Raw genomic sequence first — 12473 nt, forward strand, 5'->3', positions numbered from 1 at the left:
TCAAGGTAACAATGTCCTGTCTCAAGAAATCTTGTATTTCAGAGTAGCCAGTGCTGGGTTTCACCAGAGAAGACACCCATTGCCTCAGGGCAGTCAAATCTTATTTCATGCTTGAGTGCCCCAATAAAGGTGGAGCAGTCCTCTCTCAAATTTTGAATGACCTTTCTATGAAGTTCATTGTCACTGTGTCACCACTTTTAAGGCACTGTGGGAGGCAGGTAGAGCAGCTCTGGAATCAATGTTTTAGACCTCGATTGGGTAACTGCTTTCTTCAAGGCCAATGAAGCTGGCAGGATAGGGCCACAGTCACTGGTGTCTTCCCACCCCAGTCTGCCCTGGACCTGCTTCTTGCTTTGGTGCTCAGACCCCCAGATTTACCCCTTGGGTACTCCCCACGCTGGCCTGAATGATGCCGTGCTCTCCCAGAAGACCACCTACCACCTTTACAGAGACCAACACACTCCAATTCATTGTTTCTCAATGTGGGCCAAAGCCTAAATGGGCATACAACACCCTCCACCTACAACCACCACACTCTTCTCAGGCTATTGTACCGGCACTGCCTTACCTGTCCTCCAATGTTTTTAACTATTTCATTTCACATCCCCTTTCGTTATTCAACAACTCCACAGTACTTTGATCAATGCTTTTAATTTTTTTTATTTATTTCTAGTATAGTTTAAGTATTGTCTCAAAAAGTGTTTATCTTAAATGTACATGACCAAGTTTATTTTGCTGGACTGAGCAAGCACTTTTGTACTTGCTCAGGTCTTTATAAAACACATTCATAAGACTTCAACATTACTGCACTCTTAAACATGCACAGGAGATTGCTAAATTATATGCTCTCAGTAAAGGCATTTGTTTTGAACAATTGCTGCGATTATAAAGCACAATAAAATGTGTTAACATGAAAGCAAGTCTCTATGTTTCCACATTCCAGGCTCTGCCCAAAGATATAAATGCTGATATTCACATTGTGTAATGAAGCATATGAAGCTTCCTAGGAACTGCATTCTGAGTAGATTTCATTCATTTCTTTGTATTGCTTGGAATGACTGACCATACCCAATTGAAATGTTGAGCTATCACTCGCCTAAACTTAGTCCTAGGTTCTTCAAAGATCCAAGATATGGTGTATATAATTGGCTCTTAGTTAAGATTGCATAGTTCATTTTAGAGTATGTATCATAAAGCTCTCAAAGGTATAAACATTAGCAGAACTGTTTCCTGCTTATGAGAGGTGCAGCATCTTAGAGGGTGTGACTTAGTGCTGACCTTCCATCCCTTGCAGTGCATGAGAGCCTTGAACTACAATTCTAACATGCATATTAGTCTTTTTCTACTAATAGGAAGTCTATGCTAGTGTACTGAAGAGTAATGTGAGTAATCAGCCCTCAGGTGTATCTATAATGCCAAGCAATGATCAGACCTAAGTCTTCCAGCCATACTTTCATTTGATAGATAGTGTCACTGTCCTGCATGTGTGACTGACATGTGTACACTAGACTATCAATACTGAGATTTCAAGAGATTGAGATCTCTAACTCGTTCACACTCTCACTTACTCACTCACTCACTCACTCACTCTCAATGAGTGCATTGCCACCTATGTATCCATAAATGTGCCAGGTAAGAAAGGTATGTGTAGTATACCAATAAGGACTATAGGGTATTGTGAACCGGCTAAGCATGCAATGTCAGAATGGGCCAGAGAGACTGGCGGATGAAAGAGCTGAGTGGCATCACCATGAGAATCGCTGTGTGAATTCTGCATACAGCCGCCGATAGTTGTCGGAGCAGCAGCCACAGTGCTCCTCTTTCTGCTTTTATAGGTGTACAGAGCGGAAAGTCGTCTATATTGAAGGTCCTGGCACTATGAAAATATGAGGCAATAGTTCTGGTGCTAAGGGACGTTCATGCTTATTCTCATTGCGTGCTGAAAATGTGCAGTGCTATCTCCTGGCATCAGCAGGACACATTTTTGTGTTTGCCACTGTAAGCACTGTCTTTTACTTGGATAGTTTTATGATAGGAGTACACTCCAAGGGAAAGTAGTTGTTGACCTAAGGAGTGGTCAAGACATTGTCACCACTAACACCGCCCCAATTATTATCTACCTGACCGGATGTCACAAGTGGAAAAATTGCTTAATTGTCTATGATTGATCGCTAGACAGCCACAGACACATCTTTGATGGCCCTCTCTTTTATTTGCTCCATTTTGGAAATGCAGGTGATGAAGCTTTGTCGTGAATGCCTGAAGAAACAGGAACCTGTGTTGGCTGAGACCAACATTTACCTACTAAGGATTTTGAGCATCGCATCCGAAGTGATGGCCTACCTGCAGAACTTCGAATCAGCAGCTGATTATGCAAGGCAAATGGTAGAAGGCTACATGTAAGCCCAAACTCCTTTATGTGCATAGTCTTGCTTTTATCATATATCATATATGTCATTTTCCCAAAAACCTTAAAGGGAGAAATCTTGTCAGTTTAAGGACTCACTTATGTTTGATGCAAAATCGAGAGGCAATACCCTGATGCGTTAAATGTGTTTGTTATGTTATGCAGATTTGTCCAGCGCACAATTACCTGTGATAGTATAGTGGCACTGAGCAGGTGGCAGTCTAGCCAAACCTATGACCTAGTTGGACTACTCAAAAAGCCAGGTTTTCAGCTTCTTGCAGAATTCAAAAAGCTAAGAGGAGGCTTTTATGTGTAGGATGTTCCATACTTTAGGAGCGATGTAAGAGGAGACTCACCCACCAGATCTGGTTTTCTATATGCATGGGATTTGTGGAAGTAGGCATTTGGACGAGCAGAGGTGTGTGGAAGGTTTGTGAAAGCAGATGTGATTGTTGAGGTATGCTAAGCTCGTGTTATGTAGTGTCTTGAAAGTGTGGGTGAGGAGTGTGAATTGTGCTTGTTTGTGAATGGGGAGCCAGTGGAGCTCCTTCAGGTGTGGCGTGATGTGTGTGTAAGTATAAGGGGCCAGATGTAGAAAGCTTTTTGCACGTCGCAAACAGTGAATTTCGCTGTTTACGACGTGCAAAAAGCACATCGCAATGCACAAACCTCGTTTTGCGATTCGCAATTAGGAAGAGGTGTTCCCTTACTAATTGCGAGTCACAGTGCAATGCAGGATTGGTTTGTGACCGCGAACGCGGTCGCAAACCAATCGCATTTTGCACCCATGTCAAATGGGTGGTAACCCATTCACAAAAGGGAAGGGGTCCCCATGGGACCCCTTCCCCGTTGTGAATGGCACTGTAAACATTTTTTCAGAGCAGGCAGTGAAAAATGGAACGAAAACATTTCATTTTTCGTTTTTGTAATGCATCTCGTTTTCCTTTAAGGAAAACGGGCTGCATTACAAAAAAAAAAACTACTTTATTAAAAAGCAGTCACAGACATGGTGGTCTGCTGTCCGCAGCAGGCCACCATCCCTGTGAGGGCCGCCATTCGCAAGGGGGTCGTAAATTGCGACCCACCTCATGATTATTCAGGGACACCATCCAACATTCAGAATTGCGACTCGCAAATTGCGAGTCGCTCTGACTCGCAATTTGCGGGTCGCAATTCAGAATGTTGCTATATCTGGCCCAAGATCCCACAAATTTTGCTTTTTGTGCAAATGTAGCGGGAATGTTTGCAATAGCAAGGGAGAGTCTGTAGATTGTGAATTACCATGTCTCTGATGTGTATTATTGTGTCACTCAGAATTTGCATGGATAAAAATGAAAAAATGTAGCTATTAGGATGGAGTATGTTCATAAGGTAGAAAGAGGAAGATAGAGATAATGATTGTCTGTAAGAAAAAGGAAGATGTAGTAAGTGACTGATAGGGACAGAGTTTATGAAACCAATGGACAAGAACTGTTAACATTTGCACACAATTGCAGCTCAAATTCATATCTGTGTCTTTTGGTTGGAAAACCCTCTAACAACTCATTAAATATGGAAAGGGATTGCAGCTCGAAATCAGGGTGGGCCATTTGATCATGAAATTAGTTTGTGTTTGATGTCTTTTACAAACTAAGAGACTTGAGTAGCAAATTTATCATCCAGGACACTGATTGGCATCATTCAGAGGCATGATCTGTAGGACCATCAGTATTTTCATGAATGCATCATTGAGCTGTATCTCTTGGAAACAGGGACTTTGACAATTACTGCGGTTGCTGCTAGAGTGGATTAACACTGGCTAAGTGTAATGTCTGGTTGCTGAAGAAAGAGTATGCAAGTGGGCTAAAGCTATAAGATTGCTGGAAAATATCCCACTTTTTAATAGCACTAGCCTGTGCACTTGTCGAAGATGACAATTTTGAAGTCATATTGTTTTGTGACCTCAATACTCTGATTAAGGTTGCAGACTCGGTGTGCTTTGAGGTCATTTGCTATAGAATGCTTATATATAGGATACTTTGGGGAAGAGGGTCAACTGTGGAAAACGTTAAACCTGTGAAACTGGCCTACCATGCCTCAATTCCAGTGTCCACACCTCCTGGCATCTACCACGTTTGTGTCACCGCACATTCATTTGTTCTCTGGATGTATCATTTTGTTGTTCCTTGGCCTACTAAGGGAAACAAACTACTTTGTTTTCCTTATCCCACTTCTTGTCAAGTATTATTATCTCCCTTTCTGATGTGGTATGAGTATATTGTTGTCAGAATACTGTTTGACGAAAATATCATGTCATAAGTGACACCTACACAAATTTCGGCGTATTGGAGATAATAGAAGAAACTCTATTTCTTGTTGGCCAATAATTTATAAACATTATTTTGGACTCAATATTTACATCACATCATATTTCTCTGTAGGATATTTTGCTATGCAACCTCCCAATGACTCTGTGAATCTCATCCTTCCCCATTTCTTCTCTTCTGTACCTGGCCACAGTGTTAATAGTGTGTTTCTTCCACATGTGTCCAGAAATTCCTGGATTTCTACTTGGTTCCTTCAAACCCCATCCCAGTCCTGGACATCCCCTGGAATCTCACAATTTCCAACACTGCTTACTACCTATTTGATCTTCGTCACCCGAAGCACAAGGAGATCCTATTTAAATAACTTTGTATCCTGCTGCCATGATGGTGGAGATTGTGATAGGAGGTTTGGATGGAAGTAGTATCATTCAGTGAGCCGTGTCCAGTCTAAGGCTGGATGTTTATGCTGTTTGCTTTCTCTGAATCCAGATCAATTAATCAAGGCCATTACTGTGACCCATCAGGTATACGTGCATTTCAGCTGAGTGGGGGTTCTTGTTTCACCTGCTTATTTGAGTTGAAGCTAGCCCAGAACAGTTGATATTTCCATACTAGACCCAAAACAGGGAAAAGCCTTCATATTAGGAACCCTGGTTGTCCTAGAAATTGGCACATGCCATGGAACTTAAGTCAGTTTTCATAGAAATTGACAAAAATAAACAAACAGAACTAGCTGAAGAAGGTTGAAGGGAACTCATGCTTGCTTCTTCCTCTGTGATTGCTAAGACATGGGATGACACAGATTATTACAAAATGCTGAAACATACATTGTTGAGGAAGTTGCATAATCCTCACAACCTTTTTAGTGTTGTTTTCCTTAAATACCTATTGCTTGTCTTTTCATCTAGATGTGCTACCTGATGTAGTCACTTACTAAAGAATAGATTATGATTCTTGTGTTTAGGGATACATTAAAATAGTATTATTGAAAGTCTGGAGTAACAGTCCTGAAAATTAACTATTCAAATTTCTCTCTTTCTTTAGGAAAATCTATCATCCAAACAATGCCCAGTTAGGGATGGCACTAATGCGGGCTGGAGTGACTCACTGGCATGCTGGTGTCATTGATGTAGGACATGGAATGATATGTAAAGCCTATGCGATTCTCCTGGTCACCCATGGGCCTACTCACCCCATTACTAAAGATCTGGAGGTTGGTCAACAAGATTTTATTATGTTTTCCTGAATGTGCATAGCTAATCACTGGTGTAGTGTGTTTCTGATGTGTATGGTTGTGTTAGCGTCTGGTAAAGTGTGATTAGGGGATATGCCCTACTGGTTGTGCATCCTACAGCGAATCCAGCAATCCAAGCAAACTTTGGCTACCAACAAGGCATAAAGGAATTGTAAAAAATTACTAGGTTGTGCAGTGCATGGGGAGAGTTCACAAAACGCATTTAATAAATTTTGCATCATATTGAAAAGTGATATTGCCTAATGGTACACAATATTACTGATTTTAAAATCTCTGACTTGCTACATACATGTATGTAGAATTGTATAGCATAAACCTAGTTGCACAGCAGTGGATCACTGCACACAGCACACAGGTCGGAAGACATACATTGCAGAAGGAAGGGTGGCATAGTTCTTCACAGGGGAGCAATGTGGATGGAGGGTGAAATGACCCAGTAGGAAAAGAAGCAAGTGGCAGCATGGAACAGGTGGTGTGTCTCGAGCAGGGGTAATTGGGCATTCAAGTTCCAGAATGTGCTCATATATGGTGTAGTTGGGATTATATGGCAAAAAGGCAGGCATACATAAGGAAGTACAGAAAAAACAATCACATACTGATAAAAAGCAAAAAAGATTGGAATCACGTAGGCGAGAATCAATAATTTAATTTGTTCAATAAGCCTGAGATATCATGGTAGAAATATCATGCCTCTTCCAATTATGGTACCTGTTGAAGCCTTTCTGTATTTGTCTTGCATCCGAAGGGACAGGGTTTTGGTGGCATTAGTCTTTTCATGGCTTTATTACTTCAGTGGATGTGCTTTGCCCATTCTTAAAAACCTGTTTTAGAGTTGCAAAGGTTTCCTAACAGGGACGTCTACATTTTGGCTGGACTTAAATGTAGGACATGTACATCTCCAGCCATGCATTTCTTGCACTGGATTCCATTTCCAGACTGTATACTCTTGAACGTAAAGAAAGTGCTATAAAGTAAAAGAATGCTATAAAAATAGCTAATTATGGGCCAGATGTACAAAACTATTTAGCAGGTTTGCGAGTTGCTATTACGAAGGGGCGTTCCATGGGCGTCCCTTCCTAAAAGTGAGTCGCACTGGTATATAGGAATGTTTTGCGACTAGGAATGCGGCTGCAAAACATTAACAGTTACCACCAACCTCAAGTTCCATTCGCAAATGGGAAGGGGTCCACAAGGAACTGCTTCCCTTTGTTAATGGGGGTGCAGACATTTTATAAGAGCAGGCAGTGGTCCCAGGGACCACTGCCTACTCTTAAAAAATGAAAAGAAAACTTTAAAAATGTACTTTTGTAATTCATCCTGTTTCCCTTTAACGAAAACAGGCTGCATTACAAAAAAAATGCTTTTTCAAAAAGCAGTCACATATTGCGACTTGCCTCATGAATATTGATGACACAGGTCCACTTGCTACCCACTGAGAATCACTAACGGTGTTAAAAACACTGTAGTACATTGCAGTTTTGCGATTTCCTAATAGTGAATCGCAAAATCACACATATAGGACATCTCAAACCGCTTTTTTCTTACATCTGGCCTTATATTTCTTTGAGATCACAGATCTCTTCTTTAAAAGATCCCAACTGAGGAAGGCTCAGACTGGTGGAAGATCATTTTCTGATTTAGCCCTGCCATGTGGAATTCTCTGCCTCTACACATTCGATGCATTTAGGCAAAGCCATCTTTAGAAAACATGGAAAATGTTCCCTTTCCTTAACAAACTAGTAATTGTACATTTTCAATGTTTTATCTAGGCCTGCTCACCACAATAAAGACCTAGGGCCAGATGTACGTAGCTTTGTATTTGCGATTTCCTAATTGAGAATCTTTGCAATTTGCAATTTGCAATTAGGAAATGGCAAACAGCTATGTTACACTGTTTGCAATTCCCACTGGGTTGCAATTGACCTAACTCATTAATATTCATGAGGTAGGTTGCAAATTGCGACCCACTGGGAATTCACTAAAAACACAGGGATGGTGGCCTATTGGGGACAGGTGACCACCATGTCTGTGTTTGCTTTTAAAAGCAACATTTAAAAAAAAAAATGCAGCCCGTTTTCATGAAAGAGAAGCGGGGTGTGTTTCGAAAAAGAAAAATGAAATATTTCAGTTTCATTTTTTAAGAGTGAAGACATTTTTAAGAGCCACTGCCTGCCCTAAAAAAGCGTTTGTGAATGGATTACCACCTAATTGAATTTTGGTGGTAGAAAGCTAATGTTTTGCATCCTCAGTTCAGGGGCAAAACATTCAGGCATACCACTGCAAATTGCTCTTAGCAAGGGACGCCCTTAACACGCCCCTTCCTAATACTGAATCGCTATACTATTTTGTGATTTCATAATAGGTTACCGAATCGCAAAATAGGTCTTGGTACATCGGAAAATGCTTTTTTCTAGTCTCAAACGACCTGATTCACAGAATCTGGCCATTTGCGACCTGAGAAAAGCTATGTACATCTGGCCCTTAGTTCCTGTGAAATTTATTGGCATAAGACTGCTAAAAATAAAATAAAGCAACGTGACGTTCTGGTTAGGTCTCATTTACATCTGAAAAGCAGTTATTTGTTTGCTAATAGCATGGGTACCATGTGACATTCTGGATGAAACTTGGCAGTCAAATTGCACAACAGGGGACGTTTTGCCATGTCAAATTCCATACAGATCTATCTTGGGGCAAGATAAAAAGGGAGCCAAGAAAGTTATGTTTACCTATTTTAACTGCCATAGAAATGTTTGCTCTACACAGCATCAACAGCACGAAGCCTGGCCCATCTCTAATGCCCCCTCTTTCTTTAGAATTCAGCAATGGTCATCACTCAAAGCACAATCTATTGTAGGTCTCACTGACATACTCAGTTACCTTAAAGCTTTGGAGGAACGTGATGATTTACCCTCATCCTTCATCAGTGCTCTTCCTTGAGATGCTCTCTCACCCTTTTTCAGCAAGGTCAATACATCCCTTAGTCTAAGCATCTTCCCAGACGCTCTCATGAAAGGCCAAGCCTACTCTATACTGTAACCACTTTCTCAAAGGCCAACATCTCAAGGGCATATCTATGTAATGTTGATGAAAAATTAACGTAGGAACATTCTGATTAAATCTGTTCCTTAGAAGGTCTCGGGAACTAATGTTCATTTGCCACGTTGACACATACAAGGTACTGAACGTCTTTTATCTGGAAACAACTTGACCTCCAGTTGTTTTTATTTTCCCCTATATTTCACTTTTCTTTGCTTTGCCTCTCCTTCTGTCCTTCTCTTTCTTTTCTTTTTCACCTAATTGATTTGATCCCAGACTGAATTTTGTCTGGTGAGGTACCAATAACCTGGTATTCACCAAGTTGTTTTTTTCTGCATTATACATTGATTCTAACTAGAAGTGTTTCTTGTGAGCTAAACATTGAAGAAAATGTAATTTAAGTTTGTATACCAGCTGGTATTTCTAAAAACTTGGGTAGGAGTTAGAAAAGACAAAAAGTTGTTACTGATGTTTTGTTGTAATTCTGACACTACATGCTGAGTCTCCTAACTCTTGAATCTGCTCTTCTATTATTTTCAGGTAATTCGTCATCAGACTGAGATGGAAATGCGCATGTTTCATGAAAATGAATATGTCTATTACAAAATGCGGGAAGCTGCCCTTCAGAACCGACCAATGCAGGTTTTGCCAGAACCAGCCAAAGAAGTTCCAGTGGGCATCTTCAACAAGAAACAATAACCCCCAACCGGACTGCATCCTGCCAGTCAACAGTAAAAACCAGCCTCAGGTTTAATGTTGCAACAGGACTCACCAAGCTTGGATCAAATAATAGTGCAGCTACATACAGTGTCACTTGCAGGCTGGACATTACATGGCTCAAAGGACTTTCCCAAAAGGGATCAACTAAAGGCCATTTCTAAGCAAATCAATGTTTGGGTGTGGTGTACCTGTTTTGCCTAATACCTTGAATTCTTAGACTAAAATAAAACAACCTTCCAATTTTTAATTTGCTTTACTTTTTCTATACCACATTTCTTTTTATCATGCACCACATAATTATATGGTACTACCTCAAGTTCCACTACCTTAGCACATTGATGCCACTGTTAATACAAATTATATTGCTAATATAAATTCAGCATGTGATGTACAGCTTCTTGGAACAATACCTTAACTCTACATCTACAGATCTTTCTTAATTAAAGGAAAACAATTGAATGAAAATAAATGCAATTATATCATCTAATTACCCTAATCCTTACCCTAATTATAACCTAGCCCTAAAGATGTTACATTAAAAACAATCATTCGTAACCTTAAAGTTTCTCTTCTGCCAAGTCTAGGACTAACCCTTGATTAATTTAAATTAATTTTAATTACATTAAATTATTATCCTTAACCTAACCCTAACACTTAATTTATTTAAATAAAAAATAGCATTAACTTAGGGAGTAATACTAACCCGCATCTTTACTCTGATTTCGAAATAATGTATGAGGAATTAAAATAGCTAATTAGTTTCAGTTAAAAAAAGAATCCTAACCCTTCATGTAAATTAAATCATTAACCATTACTTCTTAATTCAATTAAAATACTTAGAATTTAAGTGATGATGCTCTAATCTAATGCAGTGCAGTGACATCCTCTCTAGTGGTAATTTTGATGCAGAAGCATCAGTATAGTGACCCATTGATCCAGAAGGGATTTGCCTTTGTTCAACATTGTTCCCTGGCATTTTTCTAAGCAAATAATAAAGGAATGTTTCACAATGTGTTTTAATGGTAGAAAACAGACTTACACTTGAAAAAGTGGCATTGAATCCAGGTGCAAATTAGCTATTGGCAACAATGACTGTTTGATACACATACTTAAATCGAATGTTTTTCTTCGGTGAGAGATCTGCTCTGAGATGACTGCTATTGTTTGTGTTGAAGAGTGTGGATTACTGTTGGGTGCTTATAGTTTTAATTTGACATTTAGGAAGTCTTATTCATGACTTCATAGATGTGTGTGACATGCATAGAACCTTTAACAGGATGTTTTAGGCTAGAGTATGTAGGGGATATTTAAGTAGTGGGCTTTTCTCCAGGGTAGCAGGGCACTTGCTTCTATGTTGATTGGCTGGGAGTGGAAGGATTTTTCAGAGTGTTATCTATTGGTATAATAAATATTTCTTCATTCTGCCAATGTACCATTGCTAGGCCCTCACTGGGTATTAAATCATGGGTTCCTAACAATTTGAATGGCATAGTGAAATTACTCAGTAACAGCCACAGTATTAAGCTGACTCCTTTGCAAAGGCGACTGGGGCCTGATTTAGAATTTGGCAGATAAGTTTCTATCCTGTCGACCTTATTGCACGTGCATTACATATAATGTATTTGTATTAAGGCAGATGGGATATACGTCACGTTTCTGCTGGATTACCCATCCACCAAATCCTAAATCAAGCCCTTAGACCTCTCATATCATTCATTGATTCTTGTCCCGATCAATTTCACAAATGTCATCATACATTTTGAAATTACATCTGATGAAATACAAGCGTTATCAGAATGTATATGAAACCTGGATCACAAGGTATAATTTCATGTCCTAATGCAGACATTGACTAAAATCCAGATTTCATAGCTAGCTTTGAAGGAAAATCATATTGAATCACAGTCTTGGAGACAGAATTTGGCATCTTCTCATTCACTCAAGTCTGTCAACACCAAAAACGTTAAGTGTAGAAGAAGAAGAGAAACACAGCTGTGCAGCTGAACTAATGATGACAGTTTAATGGTTATAGTGACCCACAACATCCACTGTGCAACCTAAATAATAAATAAATAAAAATAAATGTGATGCAAGTAACTATATAGAAACAATAACCACCCCGCTACATCACAGAGTTGAGCCAGAGCAAAAAAAACCTGTGTACAATTTCTGACACTTTTCAAAAGTATGAATCATGATCTTCAAAAACCCCATTTTGTTCAGGGACCTATTCGTGATCATTCTTAAATTCAGATGAGATTAGGGATTTAGATTAAATTATCTGCAAAATGAAAGTCAATAGAATTCAGCACACTACAATCCTTTGTAAACAGTTAAGTCATAGGTGTGTCATTCCTTGCTTGAATTTGAGAGTCACAAAGCGTAGACAGGGAAAAGAAAGACATATCCGATAGGCTGTGCAATGGAGATTATGAAAACTATACTGATAACTTCCACATGAGCCGGAACTGCCAAGGACAGGAATTTACTTCTGGGTCATTAGCAGCAAAGTATATTTAACCACACTCCACACAGCCCTCAGTGCCTGTCAATGATTTGTCACTCTAGTGACTTTCTGCTCTTGTTTAGTTCAACCACTTGGCTTGCATTGTCCTCATCTTCATTGTTTCCTACTTCTCGGCTTCCTTGTATTCCTTAGCCTAGTTTCTCTATTTTTCTTGTACATTTTGTTTATTGGCTGTTGTTCGGTTCCATCCTGCTGCTGTGTTGTGACTGCTGAACCCTGAGG

At 39.7% G+C, this 12473-nt stretch overlaps 1 protein-coding gene across 2 annotated transcripts in view; it reads left to right on the forward strand.

Moving 5' to 3' along the window:
- SMYD1 (SET and MYND domain containing 1) overlaps positions 1–9971 on the forward strand; it is an 86243-nt gene extending 76272 nt beyond the window's left edge. For both annotated transcript variants that reach the window (XM_069204479.1, XM_069204487.1), the window contains 3 exons: positions 2236–2399; positions 5758–5926; positions 9545–9971. In XM_069204479.1, coding sequence (XP_069060580.1) covers positions 2236–2399; positions 5758–5926; positions 9545–9703 — 492 coding nt within the window. In that variant the 3' untranslated portion in view covers positions 9704–9971. The remainder of the gene's footprint in view (positions 1–2235; positions 2400–5757; positions 5927–9544) is intronic.
- The last annotated feature ends 2502 nt before the right edge of the window (positions 9972–12473 follow it).

This window comes from Pleurodeles waltl, chromosome 1_2 (genome assembly GCF_031143425.1).
Source record: "Pleurodeles waltl isolate 20211129_DDA chromosome 1_2, aPleWal1.hap1.20221129, whole genome shotgun sequence".
NCBI classification, from domain to species: domain Eukaryota; kingdom Metazoa; phylum Chordata; class Amphibia; order Caudata; family Salamandridae; genus Pleurodeles; species Pleurodeles waltl.